This window comes from Anticarsia gemmatalis, chromosome 14 (genome assembly GCF_050436995.1).
Source record: "Anticarsia gemmatalis isolate Benzon Research Colony breed Stoneville strain chromosome 14, ilAntGemm2 primary, whole genome shotgun sequence".
In the NCBI taxonomy this organism is placed as follows: Eukaryota; Metazoa; Arthropoda; class Insecta; order Lepidoptera; family Erebidae; genus Anticarsia; species Anticarsia gemmatalis.
The window spans coordinates 11,433,949-11,457,249 of NC_134758.1; the positions used below are offsets into that span (position 1 = coordinate 11,433,949).

Here is a 23,301-nt window from a genome sequence, read left to right on the forward strand (position 1 = left end):
AACATAACTGGAATAATAATATGGTAAAAGTGACTGCTTATTTGATGAAACCATAAACATTACGTACCATCACAAAGTATGTAAATTTGAGACAACTAAATATAACTTTTAGATACTCATTACGAAAACTGAGCGCAGTAAAATTAGGACGTACAGAGCAGTGAGAAAATAATCGTTTAAATCTTTTAGAATTAAAACCGCCTGTATTGTAAAGGTTCTCTCGCCAATTTTCAAAGCCGTCACCCTTTCACTCCATAACAAACACGACGGTAAAACATTCAGGCTGTTACGAAAAATCGAATCACTTCTGAATTCTAACCTCAAAAAAATACATCACGACCAGTATAGCTTGGACTCTCGAACTGTTTCATGTACTGTACAGTTGCGTATGTTTGAAGTGGTGCAAGGGTGTGTGGCAGGTCATGTTATGTTGGCCCGTTCGGTTACACGACACGGTAGTATGACCCAGTTCGGAACGGAACGCACTCGACGTAGACGTGGGTGTATTGTCAGCCAAATGACTACGTGATGCATCGCTATTGTGACCGCCATTTTTGTTCGTTCTGGATACAATTTTGCGGATCAGTGATGAATTTTGGTACAGGGTTTTTGACACAGAGCATGTCTTTTAAAGTGCTTGATTTTTATCAATTCGAGTTAATAACTTTATATCAAAGATATTCAAACTAGAAATCAAATAAACAATACTTGAATTATTCAAAAGAAATTAAGATAAACGAGTCCAATTATTCTCTTAGTCTTTCGCAGAAAAATATTTTATCTAATTATATCTCGAACCTACTCTGACCTCACCTGAATAACGTCATATGTCATAAAAAAACGATCTATTCTTGTCGATTAACAGCCGTTAAAAGCTGAACTAAACATTAAGCTAAACACATATCTCACAGAAGAAAATAGGCGATTGCTTTTGTTATTTCAATACCTAATTTATAATTGAAGATTCAGCTCCAAGACGTCTCCAAGACGTATTTATTCTCTATTCTACTATTATTTGCGAGTTCCACAGAAACTTAATCAAATAGTTCGAATACATTCAATGTCCAATTTTATCAAAACAATGTGATTTTGTCCAGTTTTGAAGGCACTGTAATGGAATTACTTTACAATAGTAATCAAATAGTGACCGGAGAATTTGCTACGTTTGATTCTCGTATTAGCATTATGAATTTAAAAGGCTATGTCAATATAATCTATTGGAGAGAACGATATTTTAGCTTGGTATGCTTTGAAATATTCTTAGAAATCCATGAAACTAAAGGTCTATTGAATCAATATGTACCAAATTCAATAGCAATGTTATTTAATCCAAGCCAATTGCTTTGAAAATAGGTGAATTGTTTTGTCTGTTATCCTTTCACGGCTTAGCACATTTTGATGAAATTTGCTCAGATATAGTTAAAAACCCAGAATTCAACATTTACTACATTATTTCTTAAAAATAAGCCTGCTTGTGGCTATAAGCTCCCTATTTTTGGGATTAACATTGTTAACGATAAAACGCGGGTATATTTTATACACCTCTGCCTACACTTTTGCTTATAACAGGCGTGATAATATGTACGTATGTGTACATGAATGTATAAACTTATGTATGTATGTATGTGTGTGTGTGTGTGTGTGTGTGTGTCTGTCTGTCTGTATGTTTGTATGTATGTAAATATAATAAAACCCCTTTTAACTAAATACACCTCAACAATTTACTCGCATACTGACAATAGGTATCTCATGGTCGCAATAAAAGCGTGTCGCTGTTCTCTTTGTGGGCATTTTAATCGACGTGTGGAGCACTCAGTGTCAACTCGGCCTCGACTGTTGTGTGACTGTGTGACTAGTACAGTGCACGGTAGATAGTGGTGCACTTTTTATTGTGTTTTACTGGTTCTGATTGGCAAATGGTTTATTGTATGGCTAGTGGCTAGTAGCAACCTATCATTGTGATGTTAATGAAACCTGAATTGGCTTATGATATTTTTTAAACATTTTACATTTCTATGTGAATTTTAATGCAATTAATTATAAGCTGGATTAACACATAGGATTATTTTTACCCCGGGAAATCTTCAAAGTCGCGGACAGAAGCTAGTATAACTTATAAAACAATTACAAGCATTTAAAAAAAACATTATTTCCAATATTATCGTGATGTAATTTTCAAATCGAGACTGAACTGCGCCAAATAATTTCCCAACAAAAACTTTCGTGATATCATCCCATAATTCAGTTTTTGATACCATCCTATGACGTTGCGTGTTACCGTTGATTTACCCGCGCTTTTCCCGCCGCCATTTTGTGCAAACCTTTGATGACAACATCGTGACAGTAATGGCTGAAAGCAAAGCGGTTAATAGCAAAGAGTTTGTAGTTTCTTTTTCTCGTGATTTCTGCCAGTATTTTGTAAGCTTGATTTATATTTTATTTGAATTTTGGATGATAATTTTGATGTTAAATGTAGATGGTACCTAACAGTACCAAGCACGGTGGAAAGTAATTAAAATATTAACGTTCGTTATAATTGAGGTCACAAAAATATCATTAAAGTGAGGATTATGGCCCTGGCAAGAGTAACCTTGTTGAAATGGTATCTATAATAATATTACGAGTATAATTGCTAAAGTGATTGTCTGTTTGTAAAGGTTTTAAAAATATTTTGAACATGAACATTAGAAAAAGGCACAGATTTTTGAAATCTCATATTTGTTTACTGTCAAACTCTTTGCCGATTTGAGGCAGACAAAGTTATGAAACGATTCGCTAGCAAAATCAAACAAATCTATTTTTTCAAAATTAGTTTTGAAGATTACTTGCTTGTACCCTAAAGAAACACATATACTTACTCTTTATTTACCTCATAAATCTCATCCCAAAACATGACATGGAGTGTACAAAAAAGGGTCTTTATTAGAAATCCAAGCAAATAAATTGTGGGCAAAAGTTAGGCACTAGACATATTAGCTAGCTATATATTACAGTCGATTATGTTGGCCTATTTCGGCTTTAGAAATCGCTAATGTAGACTCCCATTATAATAGCCTCGGAATACTGCCTTGTCATCGCATTATATACCCGTTATGTATTACGAATGAAAAGAAATATGTTATGTACGGGAAGTTGGATATTTTTATCAATATGACTCATTTTTTAAAGAATTAGCCATACTCTCATTCTGCCACATAATATGTCAACTGTATTGAGTATTTTGTTTAGTAACAACTCGAAATCGAAAAACAGAGAGAGAGAGTTAGTACTGCTATGGAATCTTCTATAAATAGGTGTCAAAAATATATAATACCTGTCTTGTTTTATTCGGTACTAGCTGACCCGCGCAACTTCGCTTGCGTCACATAAGAGAATCTAAATTTTCCCCGTTTTTGTAACATTTTTCACTGATACTCTGCTCCTATTGGTTGTAGCGTGATGATGTATAGCCTATAGCCTTCCTCGATAAATGGGCTATCTAACACTGAAAGAATTTTTTAAATCGGACCCGTAGTTCCTGAGATTAGCGCGTTCAAACAAACAAACAATCAAACAAACAAACTCTTCAGCTTTATAATATTAGTATAGATTAAATCCGGATCTCGTATTTATGAGATCTATCTGCTACTAGAGTTGTTGTAGCTACTCATAATTCAAAATAAATTAATCTTTGATATAATCTGTTTCGTGTCCCGCTTTTAATATAAAACCTAAAAGGCCTTGTGCTAAAACCTTGTATTATTAAAAATAAAAATTCGGAATAAAAACATGATACTCTATTCTTTTGACGTCATCCGTCACTCGAGCGTCCAAAAGGTCTTCATATAATTAAAAATAATTACAAGTTAAAGTTTGCCTTTATTGTTTCATAACTGAATTAATTCGGGCTCTTTTATTGTCAAAGTTTTCCCTTTGATGAGTATTCGTCTATGATAAAGACTTTTATGGGTGAATTGAGTGGTTGTGCAGAAGATATGGCATAATTTAGGCACATAGTAAAAGTTTACTGGGTTGTGACGTCACGGTTCATGATCGCTTTGAGTTCGGTTTTAGTGCAGTTTATTTTATTGTGATTGTATGCCAGTAATGATTATGTTGCCAATTGAATTGTATTGAGGTAAGTGAGGCGGAAATTGAGGAAATGGTTTTCTTTACTGAATTTGTAGTGAACAAAATTATATATTTTATCTAACTACGATACAAATTTAGTTATAATTTATTTTTGTTTACATTTATAATTAAATCTTAACGACGAAAGTTTGCTACAATGACTTGTCATAATGCACGACAGTTAATTAAAAACTTGAAATTCGAAATACGAACACAGAATATACAAAACTTAGTTGCCAAGATTTCAGCCAAAGAAAATAGAAAAACAAAAAACTTAATTCGAAATAGACAATTTAGAGGAGCATCTCCATTTAAATTGAGTGGGAACTTTGAACGAGATTCGAAAAAGAACGAAGGAATTTCAAGTGAACTGTTTCTAATCGCGTCGTGAATGTAAAAGAGGGAATTAGGAGCAATGACCTATATAGCGGTCGAAGCTTGCACTCGTGTGGGTTGCCAATTAATGCATTGCCTGCTTTCTGAGGTATTTATAATTTTGGATGCGGTATCATTTACATTATATTCGTAGTTAATTTTGCTATTTATTGTTTAAGTAGTTCGCTGTGTATTGTCGTTAACGGAGTTATGTATTTCTTTATAAAATGGTGTATGAATTCTTTATGATTATTTCAAAAATATTATAAAATCAATAAAGTAATCAAAGAGATTGAGAGAGAAGAGATTTGACCAAAAATGTAATATTTTCTCAATATTAAAAACATCATAAAAACAGATACCTAGTAATCAAAAAGACCAAATGTTCCAAAAAAGAGATAATATTTAGTCAATATTTTACGGAAAATATATTAAATTTTGAAACAGAAATACGACAAGTGATTTTTCATGCATAAACCACTTCAGCTTTACAGCAAAAGACTAAACATTTTAGGTAAAGAGTGAACGTTCTAATCGCGTTGTGAATGCAAAGGAGGGAATTAGAGGTGCGACGCGACGACCTATATAGCGGTCGAAGCTTGCACTCGCGATCCTCACGACTCGGGGCTGGCAACTTATAGAGTACCCAGCTTTTTGGGAGATTTAAATATGTGTGTGGTTTCTGGGAAATGTTTCCGAGTTTTGTACAACATATTTTTGAATGCTTACTATGTTTTTGTCTTGTTGTTGATTTAGAATGATGAGTAAGAGGCATTATTTTATTTTTAATTTTGTTATATTAAAAAGACACTGTTTCAAAAATGCCTACATATTAATTAGACTTGAGCTAAATAACTTAATGTAAAACATTTAATCCAATTTTAGATAAACTACTTTACAAATTGCTTAAATAAGTAGGATAGTTACAATTATACAAAAATAAAAGCCATTTTCATGAAATCCGTGCAGGGTGCATCGTAGAATTAGTGATTTTTATTTTCATTATGTTGAAACGGAAGAAATATCGACACTATTATCAATTATTTTCTAATTGTAAAAATATTTTGTTTAAATAAAAAAAAAACTACATCTCAAAGTAACTACACAACACAAGTATTTACTTCCAAAACCAAAACTGGCAACCCTACAACCCGTGCCAAATTACCCCTCGCGGTGAACACCCCGTGATCACGAAAGAGGTTCGTTACGTCACGTCGCCGTCTCACAGGACACAAACAAGTCGAGTCGACTTGCAATCGACTTGGAGTCTCACTGCAAGTCTGTGCAAGTCACTCGAACTTTAATACAAGTCGACTGGTCAAATGTCGGGACTAATTAGTTTTCACTTTGCTGCTACTGCTAATGCAATGATGTTTGGTAGTAAGATTGAGAATGTTTTAAAAGTTTTCGTGACTTGCCATTGGAGTTTTGGAACTACAGGGTGAAAAAAAAGCGATTTTTTGAAAGCTGAAATTAATAATTTTAGGGCTGATTAATAGCGAAATAACTTTGTTGAGGGAGTATTACTGATCAGTTTTAAAAAGATTTTTATATTCCGTAAAAAACGTTGAAATGTACCGTGTAGTTTCCAGGCTCATATTTAAAATAAGATTCAAATTATTTCAGTCTCCCTACCCCTTCGTAAAATCTAGGGCAGCTATTTTAATTTTAGCACCGACTCCAAAATAAATATTATAATGAGTCATTTGAAACCAAAGTTTTAAAATCTAGATTGATTCGGTTAATTTAATTGAAGTTCGATCGTCTAATTGACCTAGATAGAAATTAACCTAATTTAACTATTTTTGTGGTGAATTTAGTTGGCTAATTATGTAGCCACTAGTTTGAGACCTAAAACCGAACAATGTAGTTTAGTGCCAAAAAAGTCTTACTTTTAACCTAGAATTTAGTAATCGGTGTTTAAACAGCGTAGTTTATCCACATTATTTTGGTATAGTACATACAACAGAATGTACAACCGTTACATAACCTATCTTCAGTTAGGTCTAACCTATTACTGTCCCACTGCTGGACACTAGCCCTTCCAAAATAGCGAAACGGCATGTTAGGACTTGAGTGTAACCCGAGATAGAGCGGAATTTACATCTTTTCAATTATAGTAGCTCGATTCTCCACTACTATCGACTACCGGCAACCGACAGCTATCAAGAAATTTTATTCGAAAATCTGTTTAGCGCCTCTACCGGGCTACGTAAGAACTATTTTGGCAGTACATTTTTATGTCAAACTTTTGATACACGACAGTACCGACTGTGAAAAATAGCGCGACAGTTTTAAAAACAGTATATTGTTGGTATACGGGTAGATATACTGGAAAAAATCAAGTAATATATCTTTCTATCTCTTCGTCGAAAACAGGGTTATATTAAAATCTCTAGTGCTTCTAAGTTAATACAAGTTCGATCGTCTAGGTCTTGATTTAGACGTCCTAGATTTCACATTAAGCTAATCTTAACTTAGTTCACGTTCTATCTAAGCTCTCATTCTGAATAGATTGCTTATCGATCTAGTTTGATTTTGACGTCACACTTAGATTTTCTATTAGAAAATAGATCTTGCACTTAACTATTATGATAGAAGTTTACAGTTATTTAAAGGTTTCCATAACTTTAAACTTTTTCGTTGTATGTCTATTGTATATTTGAATACGGGAGTTAACGCCACGGCGGTCTACGGCTAGTGCAACCTGCGCTAAAACGTCAGGCTTTCTAAAGTAAAAATTAGTGCGTGTTTAATTTCCGTATTTTAATATATATGTAACGTGCAACGCGAGAGTCTAAAAGTTATGAAAACATTGACTTGCTTAATTTGACTGCCCCAAAGGAATAAGTAAGCCTGTGTTCAAGAAATTGTTATTTCAAGGCAGCCGGTAGTACGGCTGCTAATATTATAAAGCTGAAGAGTTTGTTTGTTTGTTTGTTTGTTTGAACGCGCTAATCTCGGGAACTACTGGTCCGATTTGAAAAATTCAGTGTTAGATAGTCCATTTATCGGGGAAGGCTATAGGCTATATATCATCACGCTGCGACCAACAGGAGCAGAGTATTTGTAAAAAACGTAACAAAAACGGGAAAAAATTTGACCCATTCTCTCTTATGTGACGCACGTGAAGTTGCGCGGGTCAGCTAGTGATTAAATGTAAAGACTCTTACAACATAAGATGCAATCTCAAAGCGCGAGTTAAAAAACGCATTTACATAGAATTCTCTATAAAACGAGTTTCTCAAAGTTTCCTAGTATTTATTTCACAAAATCTCGTTTTAAAGTAAAACTTAGTTGATGTAAGAAGTTTGATAACGCTAATGGCAGGTCTTGCGTTCACAAACTTGTTCTGAGACAGTATGCTTCGGAGATAGTGTGAGACATTAACGTGCATACTACTGAGTTTCTACTTGAACTTACTGAATTTAAGAACTTTAAAAACTTATTTTGCCACATATATTTGTGAAATATTGCATGTCACTATTAACAATGCATCCTCTGTTAATAGTATATTTTCCAACAGACACAATCAAAGATTTTTTACGTATAACAGAAAGCGAGTAATATCGCGAACACACATTTTATTTTAGAAAAATCAGGTATTCTTGACATTGATTCTTTCATTGCGTTTCCTAATAGGGACAGACGATAATTAACTTACTTTTCCCCAAAATCAAGCCTTAGCAGCATGCACTAAGTGTAAACTAAAAAAAAATCCTTGCTCGAGAACTAAATTAAAGTAGCTCCACCAAAAATGGTTTCGTTCGCTGACTATAAAATATGAGAAGATATTTAAATAAACTAGTAAATTTGATCATCTTCATTTTTTATGTTCTTTGACTGTATTTGAGCAGTAAAAACCCATAAAATGTCTATTGTTTCTACCGCATTCTATGCGTGCGTAGTTAGCTACGAGCGTAGCAAACATTGTGTCACCCATAGCACATCGCGTGATATGCTACGGTCGTAGCGTGAACTACGACCGCTACGGCGTAGCTCATGTTTGATGCACAATGTGTGTGCGTGATTTGTTTAGTTTTCGATTTATTATTAATAAATGAACCTATGGTTGTACTATGCCGTGATTAAGCTAACTAAGGTTTATTACAAAGGCATTATAACTTACACTTTTCTACTACAACTTTAATTTTTTAAATTAATTCATGTGTTTTGCTTTTGTGTGTTCTGTAACTAAACGAAATTTATAATTTTTTATTCAATTGATCGCACGTTATTTAGCCATTGGCTTAACCGCATTTAAAGTTGATCTTGTACCAGCCATTAGAATCATCCAACTCAAAGATCAGACTTGGTTCTTGAAAAGAAAACTTGGTTTTACTAGAAAATAAACCTTATTCTAATCTAAATGTTACATAACATAAGTGTACAAAACTGCATTGTTTCTGCTCACTTATATTGTAAATAGCAGATTTTTGCCCCACACTTAATATAATCGTCGATTGTAGGGAGCGTTAGCCGCAGTAGCCGCATGCTAACGGCCGGTTAAAGTGCCGTTAAGAGCCAAGTTCGGTGCCCCGGATGCAAATAAATATGGACGTATAGCCTATCTGGTAGTTAAAAGTTTTTACTAAAATGTTTTGCTTTTACATTTTTCGGTATAAAATTTTACGTGTACTGGGTGGAAAATTATATTTTTGGCGATAAAAGGCTGAAGTGGAGTTATACAGATATATTAAACTTTCACTAAAAATAGTGTAGGAATTATTATAAGGAAAACATACAAACATAAAACATAACATTCATGAATACTCACAAAAGTTCTTTGAAACATTTTCAAAATTTTATAGTACTAAAATTAACCGAAAAGTCGTCTTACACACACAGTCACTTTCCTTATAAACTAAAGGTAATACAAAGGCTTTATAAAATCAAGGTTTCAAGCAATCAGTCTTACGTCGTCACAATCAGCCAATCAGTCTACCTTCTAAAGGTCACTTCCCCTCACAGACCTTCCCCTGTCTAGCCTATCTATATACATATATTTATATACCTACATACCTGTATGTATGAAAGAGTCAACTCACAAACTGATTACACAGTAAAAGTAAGTAACCACTAGTTCTAGTTCAGACCTCTATAACCTAGATTATAATATTGCTCGGTAAGCCTGGTTGTCAGACTTTCAAGCTTCTAAAACACGGAAAAAGTCATAATATTCAACTTTGTATGGACAATATGCTTTCCTACTTACACAATACATAACCTCAATCAGTTAAAATAACACATAGAGATTTTTATCTCAATAAGTAAGTGAACAAGAAAGGATTTTTTCAATACTTTGACGGGGTAGATAAAGCCGCGGGTAAAAGCTAGGCGCCGATAAAGATCTCAACCTTGAAGCCTCCTCAATTCACTTATTACGTATTCTAAACCCGTGCCATCCCTATTGACTTGTTACAGACGTTTTGTGTTTATCGTCTGTCCTTTTCTTTTTAACGAGGAGGGAAAGAGATGGAGAGCGTTATGTAAACGTAGGGCTGGAATTGTTTTATTTTGGTGAGATTGTTTGGCGGTTAAAATGATTTCGAAACGGCTTGTGGTAGGTTTGAGGATTTTTAATGTAATAAAATTTAGTAATTATACTATCAAGTAGATAAAAGCCGAGACTTTAGGAATCTTTTATTACATTTTGTAGAGATTAAGTCAGTTTCTTTTTTTCTAATTTTATTATTATCCCGCGCTAATTAAAAACCTGGAACAATATAAAAATAGTACAAGTATTAGATGTTATAGAAGTAGTACTTGTTATTAGAATACAGTTTTTGTCGAGTCAAACCACTACAATGTAAATTACAAAATATTCATTCCTTTTGGGAATCAAATGAGGACACAATCAGCAATTTTGCCCACGACGGTTTATAGCATAGCGCAAAGCATAACTCAGCAAACACATAAATACATATTTGTACCCAACTTCTACTTAACCGAAAAGAAGTCGTAAGCGCATTTGAGTGTAAGCATATTATTATTATAAGAGTATCAAGCTCTGCCTTCGCTCAAACGAATACAACAGGACGAGAGCGGAGTCGCACGGTTCAGCTAGTAAATACATATTTGTACCCAACTTCTACATAAAAGCTTGCAATACAGCATAAACAAACATATCTGAACGTTCTTGTGTTACGGTAAAGTATGAAACCAGTCATATTACGAGTGCACTACATGACTGCGCCAGTGTAGTAAATATCAATTTCCAATATTGGCCACATCGTGAGTGTTTATTTAGTATATTGCAATATTGAAACCACCGCAAACGAGTAACAACTTTGATACGATACTGTTGAATATTTTATAATAGTATCTATGAGTTTTTATGATAAAGTATGTTTTAGCGTTCATTGTATTGAGAAGTTCTTTTTTTGCACTGAGTACAATGTAAATTAAAAATTAACCCAATTATGTCCGATTCGCGAATCAGATGCTACGTGATGTTCAGTTTATATAAGTTTGTTCTATTTCACAGTATAAAGTAAGGCTTATTATATATTTGGACCTTGTATTTTACCTTTAAATACCAAATAAGTTATTTTGGGGGTTCAGTTATTATGCCCCACTCATTATTGTGTCCCACTACTAATACCACTAAACACATTCACACATATCTCTCATCAATGCATAGCTAGCAAAAATAAAAAAAAATCTCATACTTATATGAATTCAAGATTTTCGCTACACTTCTTTGCATTTTGCCATTCTGACTGCTTTAAGTCGGTAACTGCAAAACCTTTAGACAAAACTAACAGCCAGGTACTAGCAAATCGTAAACGGAATTTGTTATTTTCACCCCTATACAAAAAGAAGGAAAACAAGCTAAGTACATTTGCGAAAGTCCCCAACAAATAAAAGTGTGTCCCGCGATAGGGCGCATTGTGAGACGGACGGACAAACAGGGCATTGTTTCAGGCCACCCGCCCGCCGCCGCCCGGCCGCTGCAGCCTTTGTCTCCACTGTAAGAATAGTACACTGTACGTACGCCATTGTTGTTACGATGATAGTTGCTTGATTAGGTGTAGTACTGTGAGTCTAGTGGTTCGATTCCTTGGTGGTTTTTGAAATATTTTTTGATAGGCAGTGACACTATAGTTTTTTTTTTAAATAACTCCTACTTTTTTTACTTCGGGTAGTTTTTTGTCACGAACATCGTTAAGTTGTTACTTATAGCTGAATTTATAAAATCATTTATTTACTTAAAAAATAGGTACTATGTTAATATTATACACAACTTTACTAGCTTTTTTCTTAAGAGCAGGGGGAAACTAATGAAAAAAAAAACAGTTACAGGTCTGAAATCCAAAAAGCGCATGCTTTTACCGAAAAAACCCTGTCTAAAAAAGCCTGAGCTCTAAAAATGATTTTAAAAAAGCTGATGCATTTTAGCGATGTACATACATATGTATGGTGGACTTAAAGTCTGACCTTTATTCTTCTATAAGAGCTTGCGATCATCAGTAAAACGTTTATATAAAAGTAGGATTTTACTGTGTACATTATTCACAGCACCAGTAACATATCGATATTAGCACAGAACAAGATGAGCACTCGAGTTAACTGTTATGTAATCTGTATCACAAGTGTGACAGATCGCGACGCTCAACAGAATATATTACTACTAGTTGCTTATCAAACTACATTGATAACAATGTGTTGAAGAGGTGGACGGTTTGACGTACAACTTAATAACATAATTTAAGTTTAAGAACAACATAGGACTTCCTTGAAAATAGTATTGCCGCATAATAATAGTATTTTATATGAGATTGTGTTTATTTTAGTTTATTAAAGCATTGTTTTTATATCCTAATTATTATACTTGTGACTTTGAAACATACTTAAATAGATTATATAAATTTATTAATATAAATTGATTAATAAAAAATATTACTCTAAATCTCTAGTTAATAGTTAGTCTCTAGTTAGTATAAGAGATGCATTGAGCCTGGCGACGAATGGTGAAAACAGTTAAAATATTGTAAATGTGTATAATATTTTAACTAAAAGCATACGAATGACGTCTAGTGTAAAATGGCCAAAAAATTAACTTCATTTGTTTTAAAACTATTTCAACATGGCCGTATTGCATAACTTTTAACAAAGCAACCAATAGTCAAAGCGCATACCAAAAGTCTATGTCAGAAAGCAGTCAATGCGCGGTTTGCACATTCTACAATATTTAAAGCAGACACGTCCCAACCATTCCATTTTCAAAAGATATAGTTTTAAAATTTGTACGGCCAGCGCTGTCAAATCAACGTGAATAAAAATTCTCTACATTTTACATTCAGCCAATGACTACGATAGTGGAAGCCGAATTCTAAAAATGTTTTGAATTACTTTATGGTTCCGGCTTTTTGTGACGTTTGCAGTTTAACCAGTAGAAATAGTTTGAGGTAGTTTATAGTCTGTATTTGGTTTAAACGTATTGGTTGGTTCGAAAACCGTTTAGTACAGTTTCTATGAAATTTTGACGAGTAATTAGATCTGAAATTGGTAGTAAATTACATGTCATGTAACGTTCGAAGCTGAATTCTACGAACTGCTCGTGATTTGGACATTTGCTGCGGACCAATAAAGCAATCTTCTTATGTGTCGCTATTTGTCTTTTTTCAGGCACAAAATAACATTTCTAGAGTTTCATTGAGAGTGTTAGATCTCCAATATAAATACAGTACAGTAGTACCACTAATCATCAATTTCTCATTGGCTCTACTCATTTTCCTCCGTTTCAGCTGTTATTTCATGTATTATCTGTAAAATAATCTTAAAATATATGATCGCCTTAAATTTTTCTGTGTTCTTTGACAAGTTAACTTACCAACGTGTGTTCCATTAAAACGCGATTCACCTTTGTACATCGCAAGAGTAGCAACTCGACCGCAAAGGAGTTCATATCACAAAATATTCATATTGAATGCTTTTGATACCGACCGCTCTACAATATCGCTGTGAAACTTTCTTTATATTGTCTATACAGTTTATTTGCATGTATGCAATATTGTTTTATGAAGGAAATGGAGAGATATTTCTTTTGAGATGCAAAGTCGTATATCCTCTATGGCTGCAGATCTTGAGTTTTAAAAATATTTAGTAACTGCATATATGGACAACTAGCTGATCCGCGCATTCTGCTCATGTACAAAGGGTCTTCATGTTTTCATCTAACTCATTACTAAATGTCATCAAAATCGATTAAGTAGTTTATTTTTCAACGTGTAATGTATGGACACTGAACAGTTCTTTTTGTACAGGTTACCGTACTTTCCTTTTACTTTTTTAGATTACCCAACGACTAATCAACTATCATTTGAATACTTTATACGAAATAAAACAAACAAATTGCAAACACTTAGTTTAACCTATTCTTATAAATCTATCTCTCTTGTTCCAGATCCATACATAGCATCAAAGATCCAGTGCAACGAGACGATATCGCTGTCCCACTCGCACCCGCACGCTATAGTGTCCAGCCCCGGCTTCCCCCGCCCCTACCCGGACGACGTGGAGTGCGTGACGGAGATCAAAGCGCCGCCCGCGCACACGCTGCGCCTGCACTTTGAAGAGTTGCTGACTGAACATGAACCACAGTGAGTAGTAGACTTAAACATGTTTATTTTTGTGTATCTCGGCTTTACCTGGGTTACACTGAAATAACTTTTGCAACTAAACATAAGAACTTTAATTGGGAATCGCTTTATATTTTTTATTAGTCTCAAGCAAGTTGCAGTATGACTTTTACGTACATTGTTATTTGTCTTCATTTGTCTGTTATATCGAGCTCCTGATTAACATACAGGATATAAAAAGTAGTATTAAGTATGGTTTGTCACCTATGGTTCGTTTTAACGTGATACGTTAGTATCGTAAGACATTTAACCAACAAAAATAAAGAAATCGTTTGCTCACAAAATATCATAAATGAAAGCAAATGGTATAAAAAAAGTGTTAATACTAAAATATGTTTACAAAAATCCGACAATATATCCCGTCAGCTATCTTAATTTCGCTTCCCGCGCTGAAACATATATTATTTGGCCGCCAGTTTATTCCGCGGGGTTCACTCCGTAGAAAATACGTCCACATATCATGGACCTTTTTGGACTATGTATTATTTATGGTTATGGCTCAAAAGGCGCGGCGCCGCGCCCGGAGGATGCTACGTTTTTAAACGAAACGCTTCCGAACGTTCTGTTTCGGATGTTTGATTGACAGTTTTGTAGATGTTTGGCGGGAAATATCTGATAGGATATTCGTTTTTCAATTTTGTTTGTTTACGTGGATGCTGCGAATTGGAATTAATATAGAAGATAATGTTTACTTTATCGTAAATTCTATGCCATCAAAAACATTCTGTAAAAACCTCAAGTCTCGCCGTAAAAAGTTGTGAGATCTATACAGGGTATAAACGACGGTTAACCGAAAACTTCAGTGTTAATTTTGTGACACTAAATGCGCGAAATTTACTTCAACCATTTTTCTCGGAAATGATTGGTTCCCGAGTTAGTCATTTTTGAGCGTTCAATGTATAGTGAACAACGCGATGTATCTCCGCGCGTGCCTACGAGATTTCTGGCGGCGGCGGCGCGCTGAGCGACGACATGTCGCGACGCGTCGTAGGTACGTACGCGTACCACCACGTCTATGCTCGCTCACTAGTATGCAACGCTATCATTAGATAACAATCTTATGTATCGTTTATGGTATCGTAAGTAGGCCCGTATGTTACAATAGCTCATAGTAAAATTGAAAGTAGGTACCTACTTGGCTTACGTGAAATCAAACAATATTAGCAAAATGTAACCAATAATAAGAAAGTCCTAAAACAAATTGTTATCAATGTCTATCAACACGCAATTACCTGGTGTATGACGAGATTTTGAGTACCTTTGGATCCGGACGTACAGGTGCAGAGCACGCCGTGCACTTCCACGTGCTTCACCATACATAACACATCAACATTTCTTTCTATTTACGAACACAACTGCACTTCGAAAACAATAACAACAAAAATAATAACAATAAAAACACTAACAACTCAAAACCGAAACAATAACAAGTAATAATAAACAACAGTTCACACACGACACGACGAATAGGACATAACGAACGACACCGGTGAAGAGCTTCCGTCTTCCGCGAGCGAATTGCTCGAACTATCGATCAAAGAGAGCCGCCGGCGCGGGCGCCTCTCCGCTCACTCGCGCCGCCCCTCGCCCGCGCCACCCGCTCCCTCCGCGCCGTCCGCCCGCGCGCCGCCGATTTGGTGACGAGCGACGAGTTAGGATCCCAGCGAGAGATTAGATTCAATAAAATATTGATGTGGCATTACTATTTTTACTTTGTTCACAGTTGTTACTCGTTGCATTGTAGTTTTATTCAAATACCGAATAACATTACAAACATTATTAATGTAAGTTTAAAATACTTTGATATTTATAACATAAAATCAGATTAAAGTAAATAAAATAAACACGAAACGTTTATTTAATTAAACCATAAAAAAATTAGGTACATAACAATGATAACAATCAATATCCATTAATATTCTTATCAGAGAAACTAACTTATCATAATTCATTATCCCCGGAGAATTACTTAGCATCCATTTTGTCGCATCCCATCTTTGTAACATCCACGCGCGGTCGCGGCGTCACGCGTCAGTACGGCCATCTACTTTTCGAGTCGCACCGCGCTTGTATGAAGTATGAATGAGCGTGTAAATATCGAATAGAATAATAATTTTGCAAGAACAAAGCGACAATACATGTTAAATTGTTTATTAGAGATTTTTATAGCGCTAAAGAATATCAATAGGATTTTTTGTCGTTATGTATGTATTTGTACGTGTAATAATAAGATATCACACATTTTAAATCTTATAAATGTACCGTTTATCGGAGAGCGGGATAATTACGTCATTTTCATTTTTAACATAGAACAAATACTAAGTAACGCTGCATACTAGTGAGTGTGAGGCTGACGGCTGTGTGCGTAATCGTGTCTGTGTGGCGCGCGTAGGTACGCGGCGTGACGTCGACCGTCGCGGCCGGCCGCCGCCGGCGCGGTGTCGTTGGCCGAACAGCTGATAGCGAATTTATACGTTGTTTTAATCCATTGCTGTTTTTGGTGAAAAACAGTAATATCACGGATTTTTTTTCATATTCATGTTGCATTGTGTAGTATTAACGAAATAATACCGAAAAAAAATAAAAAAAACGCATAAGAAATCGGAAAAATCTAGAAAAAAGCGATGAAAAATTTCAACGCCATAAGCACCAGAATCATGTCTAAAATCATTTTTTTTCGTTTTCGGTAGACCGCCTGTTACACCCGGTATAATACCAAGTCGATTAATCTATTTAGTCTCTACTTAAAGGACCTTCTGTCTTAAGTTATTACGTATGTTATTATCTTGCCAATTAAAAAAAAAATACCTCTAAAACAAATAGACCGACCTGGCCATCGCATGATTTGATTATTAGTATGTATCACACTACACAGCACGACGAGAAGTTAATGCTCCTGAAATGTTAATGGCGAATTTGTGTTTTCTTGCGATGACCAAGTCGATCTATTTGTTTTAAATGTATTTTTTTTTTAATTGGCAAGATAATAACATACGTAATAACTTAAGACAGAAGGTCCTTTAAGTAGAGACTAAATAGATTAATCGACTTGGTATTATATAGATCTCACAACTTTTTACGGCGAGACTTGAGGTTTTTACAGAATGTTTTTGATGGCATCTCACTTCTTTTTGTAGAGCGAATAGAGCAAACATAAGTCCAATTTGTATGGAAAGCCGTATTTTTTTCATAATTCAACATATTTTCCTATGGGAATGTTGTTCAGTTTGATGGGCTAAACACCCTTACCCACCCTATACCCCCTCCCGTTATGTCTCATATAGTAGATACATATTTACACCTTTTTTTTATTTTCAACAGAAATAATAATTTAATTCATTAACTGCAAATGTAACCTTGTAATCTTATACATTTATATAGGATTACAAAGTTATTGTTGCAGTTAGTGTATTTAGAAAACATGACCGAAATAAGAAAATATTGAATTTTTCCCATGATTAAGACACTAAACCCTATTTGTATTCTAAATTTTAAGCTTCTAAGTCTGCTAGAAGTACCTTAGACTTTTGATGATCGGTGAGTCAGTGAGTCAGTGAATCAGTGAGTGACAAAATTCAAAATTTTAACAAGTTGTCATTCTTAAACTACTGGTTCAAATTGACTGAAATTTTAAATATATCGTGTTTATACAATGACTGATTAGTTGCTGAAAATTCAGGCTTCTTGTTTTATCCACTACGAAATTATAGGGGTGTCAAAAATAGCCCGAATTGCTTCGAGAAAAGGATGTTACGGCCGTGCCGCTTTTTTTTTGCTCGACTTGCGGGGGCACTTCCGTGCCCCCAGATTTGCAATGACTTTTGTGTGTTACGATTCTTTTGTTTTTGTTCTCAGAAAAAAAAACATTCAATATAATTTACATTAATAAAGCTTGTTGAATGACTGCTTCAAAATCAAACACAGTAACGCTTCCACCGATTCATCGGAATAATGATTTATAGCTTTACCCAACAAAAATTGCGCCAATATTTTACTCTTATCATCTCGTTTCTAACTCTACATTTGCAAACATAACACTAGAACAAAATTCTACATTACTAAAACATTGTACCCACTACCCGCAATTTGTCGCCTAGATCATATAACGAGATACAACACGCGACGAATTTGTATGACAAATTGTCAGCTCAAGAAATATAAGGTTAGTGGACCCGCGCGGCTTCGCTCGCGTATAACTGTGGAAAAATAAAAGTGGACTTTTAACCACCTATTCAAACTCGATGGGGGATGATTGATTTTGATCTATCTCATAGAGTTCAGCCACTTTAGCAATATAAGCGCAACAAAAATGTATTTATTTACGACTTGACATTAGAAGCCATAACTTTTAGACGTTCGCGTCGCATGATTAGTATACAACAAATCAAATCCTGCGGATACCCAGGCAAGACATATTTCAATTTAAGGATAATGTTGAACATTTACGTAGGTATAATATAATAGGATACGGGAAACACCGAATCATTAAACAATTTGGTAAAATGCGTGTTCGCCTTTATCCTATCCTATCTTTATCCCCCATATCCTATTATATATTCGCGTTAGAAATCTTGAAATTATCAGTGATTCTGTAATATATTAAGCATGTTATTATATATAAAGACATAAAAAATATCTGCATCAAAATCCATTGTGTAGTTTTAAAGAGCTAAGCGTACATACATACAGACATAGGAACGGACGCGGGAAGCGACTTTGCTTTATTCTATGTAGTGGTAAAATATGAATTTGTATGACAAATTGTCAGCTGAAGAAATAAGGCTAGTTATACAAGATCGATTTGTATGTCGTGACTTATACCCACGAGGTCGACTTGTTTTACATATATTCCTCATATATCAACCAGATAATACTATCTATTCTCTAGGCTTTTGTAATGTCGAATAAAGAAAAATTGCTGAATAATGATTGCTTTTTTCGTAGTGATAAGACTTTTTGGACTTTCTACCTACGTTTTAACTGCTAAAATCGTACACGAATAGACAAACATATATAAATCACATAGTACAAGTACCAGTAACTTCAAATTCCTGTCGTTATAGTTGTTACGTAGCGTATCTCACTATTTAAATTGGCGGAATATAACTAATTTTAATGTTTGGGCAAATACTACACTTCTTATTAAATGCAGTTTACGGATTTTATCACAATAAATATTTGTTAATGACGACATGGGAAAATTCTCATTGATCATATAACTAAAGAAAAAACGGCACAATTGTCCCATCATAAACCCTTTGAACACTACTATTAAAACCATGAATATACAGTCGAAATTAATTAAACAATTTCGACAGAGAACTTCTCTCTTTTACTTTATTGCAGAACTTGACATTTATATTACTGAAAAACTAACGAAAACAAAACAAAATAAAAACAAATATCATGGCACCAAAATATATAGAAATTCAAAACTAAAGTGTTATTTCAGCAACAATACTCGTTAGCAGTTACAAGCGCACAAACGTGCGAACTTTCAGCAACTTTTAGAATGCACTACGCAAACTGAAAAATATTAAAGGAGACGGCTCACAATTCCATCGGATACCACTGTTATACCATGAACAAAAATAAAATTTACACATTATTGCCCCACTGCTGACTTACTTGTTCGAACGGTGAAGGAAAACATCGTGATGCTACCTTGCACGCCTTAGCGTTCCTTACAAAAGTTCTTGAAGGTATGCAACGTCCTCGTAGAGAGGTACCAGTAAAAATGTTACGAAAACGGGGAAAAATTTCACCCATTCTCTCTTATGTGAACCAAGCGAAATTGCGCGGGTCAGCTAGTATATAAATAAAAAAAGTACTTGGCTAGTTGCATTCAAAGCGCTTACTTAAACCACTCGGTTATCACTGCTTATATCTACCAACCAGCGTTAACGTATTTTCTGCTTGTTTCCATGCTGTCGCTACGAGTATATCATTTAAGCACGGTCACGGCATGCGATGGTGTAATGTACAGACTCCTTAAAATGTATCAAAAACAAAAGAGTTGGGAACTTCATACATTTTGTCATTTGAAATGATCGCAGAGACAATAACGAATTAGTATCAGTTGCAGTTGTAATTTAAACTTTATATTGTTTAGTGAAGTTTTAAAATAGTTTGATTAAAATGTTTTAAGTAAATTTTTTAACGAGATTGGTTCTTATTGTAGTGTTTTTGACATTTTGCCGAGAGTTTGTTTTTCTTTATTTAATGACAAGAAATGAAGAAATTCCACTTCATTACTTTCGTTTAACTTACTTTAAGAACCTTAAAGTTAAAGAAAAGGCACAAGGAAATTTTTGCTTCTGAAAAGGAATGGAACGACAATCTTAACCACTGCTTAACGAATACCCTTGTGATAATATAACTTTTTTGTTTTATTATTTGTTGTATAATAATGCTTATTTATGACAAGGCACTTTTGAGTTAAATATTTACCTATTAAACTAATACATTTAAGATAATACGCCATCGTAAATCCAAAACCACTTTGGCAATTATTTGCTTTATACCAACATTATTCCTCTATTTATTAAATTCCGCATTACCGCGAAACACGTAATATTATGTTAATCTACGACGTAAATATTAAAGTAACAATAACGTATTGTTTCCCCGAAATTGGGGACTAAGTGTAGCGACACACCCGCGCCGAACGTTAAGCTCAACACGATCACAGTGGAAAACTATAATCCTTAGCGGTTTTTAAATGCGATAAGAATTTTAAAGGGTATATTTTTTTACATTACTTTATTTTTGTTACCAGACGTTTTGACCGACTTTGGTCACGGATAGACGGTTGCTGTCATATTCAAGCTATACACTGTGAGTGACTGCCTAGATGCCTATGATATAAATGCAAAGCATGTTATAGGGCTAGTTGAAAATAAATGGGGCAGGCATTTGGCCAGCTGTGGGAGGATACAGATTAACAATAAACAACACATCAGGCTAAATGCGTTGTATTCAGCGTAGCGCCGAACCTACCGCGGTTGAACGTTCGCCGAAGGTTCGGCGGGTGTGTCGCTACACTTAATGAGATTATAGTTTATGCTGTTAATTAATACACAATGGAGGAGTTAGGGCTTATTAGTGATACGTCACGCGTAAGTCCCGTGGGATAAGCTGTGGCCTAGAAAGTCGGTGCCTAGCTCAGTGTTGATTAATAACGGCCATTTAGTAACCAGACAATACATAGTCTGTTGTTTTGATGGTAATGTTGTCTGACGTCAGTTTTGTGAGGTTTGTGCTTAGGATCTGTGTATTATGAGACTGATTAGTCAAGGAGGTGATGAACGCACGAATTTATGTTATTATATTCATACTTGAACATTATTAAATCTTATAAATTTGTTTTTTTTAAGACGGGATAGTTAAAACGTTCTAAGGGTGCAGGTAGCCGATAATATATGTAGGTGTGGTTTTCTGAGATCTATCGACATATTATTTTTGTAAAAACTTTGGCCTACATTTTTACTTACTTTTAACAGAAAAATCATCTGTAATACGTTTTGATTAACATTATTTTAAATATGTCAAGTATAAACCGAGCTCGAATTTTAATTGTCACTCTTTTTTTCTGCACCATCTTTTCAATACCATATCCCTCGATCAGCAAATTTCACAATAAACCCTCTCGTCTGTCCTCTACAAGAACTCTGCACCACCATTGCCCTACTTAGAAGATTGGTAGCACCTTAATTAGAGCCTTCTGCTATTAATCTCTAAGACACCTTTAATTTATCAAACCACACACCTCGAGACAAATTTACCTCTGCTCCATGTAACCTGGATTTGTCGTATTTGTAACCATATTTGCTGGAACGTAAGGACTTTATTTCGAAGGTAGTAAAGTGTGTTTTCGCTTGGCTGGTGAGTGCGAACTCAGTCATGCAATATGCGATACATATTCATAAGGTGTTGGTTTGTATTGTAAGTTGAGAGATGACGAGGTTTTCGTTGTATGTTTTATTTTAAAGTAATATTTAGGTAATTTATACCAAATATGTGTTTAGCGAGCCTAAAACAACAGCTTTTTAAGTTTCTTTATGTCATATGTTTCAAGCCTAGGACGCCTAAAAATTCAAGAAAACTTCACTTGTTTCTTCTATGCTTCATATGAATCAAATTTGAATCTTCTAAACCTACTTTAATTCACCAAATTACAATCCAAAAATTTGTTTATGCACATCAATAGTTATCGAACATCGAAATTGTAACAATCAACAAAATAAAGTAGGCATACAGAGACGATTCTAGTTAGTTCATTAAAATATTTGACCATATTCGCACCCAAAATTCCTTGACCAAAGACCTTTGAAAATAAGCAAATTTCATGAACAAATTGAGCTACAAAATTAATTTATTATATGCTGACCACTTAACGACTTACCTACAAAATTAATGGCCCATATTTTACCAATATGGCTTATGCCCGGTTTCTGAGGCACATTTAGCGGTATTTTATCTATTCAAACTGTCATTTTTATATGAGCTGAATCGCTATTGAATAGATAAACTACCGCTTAATGTTACTCAGAAACCGGGGTGTTGCTTATCGAAGTACCGTTTGGCCGATGCAATTCGATCGAAACGTCGGGTAAGTTTAAAATCGTTGATAGCGAGAGGTTAGTTGCATCGCAGCATAGCATAGCATGCATAAACGATCAGTGGATAAGCAACTTTGGCGCGGACATTCCATAGATGGGTGGCCGCATAGTGGTGTTTAAACTGAGCGTCTCCGTGCTTCGGAGGGCACGTAAAAAGTTGGTCCCGATTGTTGTCTCTTAGATTACATTCGTTAAGCCACGGCAAAGGCCTACGGGCGGCTTGAATAACTTTGACACCAGGTTGACCACTAACCAAACGACGAACGAGCGAACGAACGAACGATAGCGAGAGGTTAATATGGGCGCGTCCCGCTTTCGCTTATAACTTAAATCAAACAGCAAATTTGTCACCAGATAACGTATACTAATTACCGAAGCTCGCGTTTGCTCTAAAAGTTAACCGCACGGCTTCGAACCCGCACTCGCGGAAGTAAACAGACATGGAATAGCTGTTAAGTTTGTACTTAGATTAATTGGTAGGTGCTTGTTGTTGATCTTTTGATGGTGTCCGTAGCCATTTATGGAGCTTACTGAAGAAACTATATTAGTAA

At 34.9% G+C, this 23,301-nt stretch overlaps 1 protein-coding gene across 7 annotated transcripts in view; it reads left to right on the plus strand.

Annotated features, from left to right (window-relative positions):
* LOC142978322 (uncharacterized) overlaps window positions 1-23,301 on the plus strand; it is a 273,041-nt gene that overhangs the window by 184,162 nt on the left and 65,578 nt on the right. For all 7 annotated transcript variants that reach the window (XM_076122707.1, XM_076122709.1, XM_076122708.1 and 4 more), the window contains exon 8: window positions 13,895-14,090. In XM_076122707.1, coding sequence (XP_075978822.1) covers window positions 13,895-14,090 — 196 coding nt within the window. The remainder of the gene's footprint in view (window positions 1-13,894; window positions 14,091-23,301) is intronic.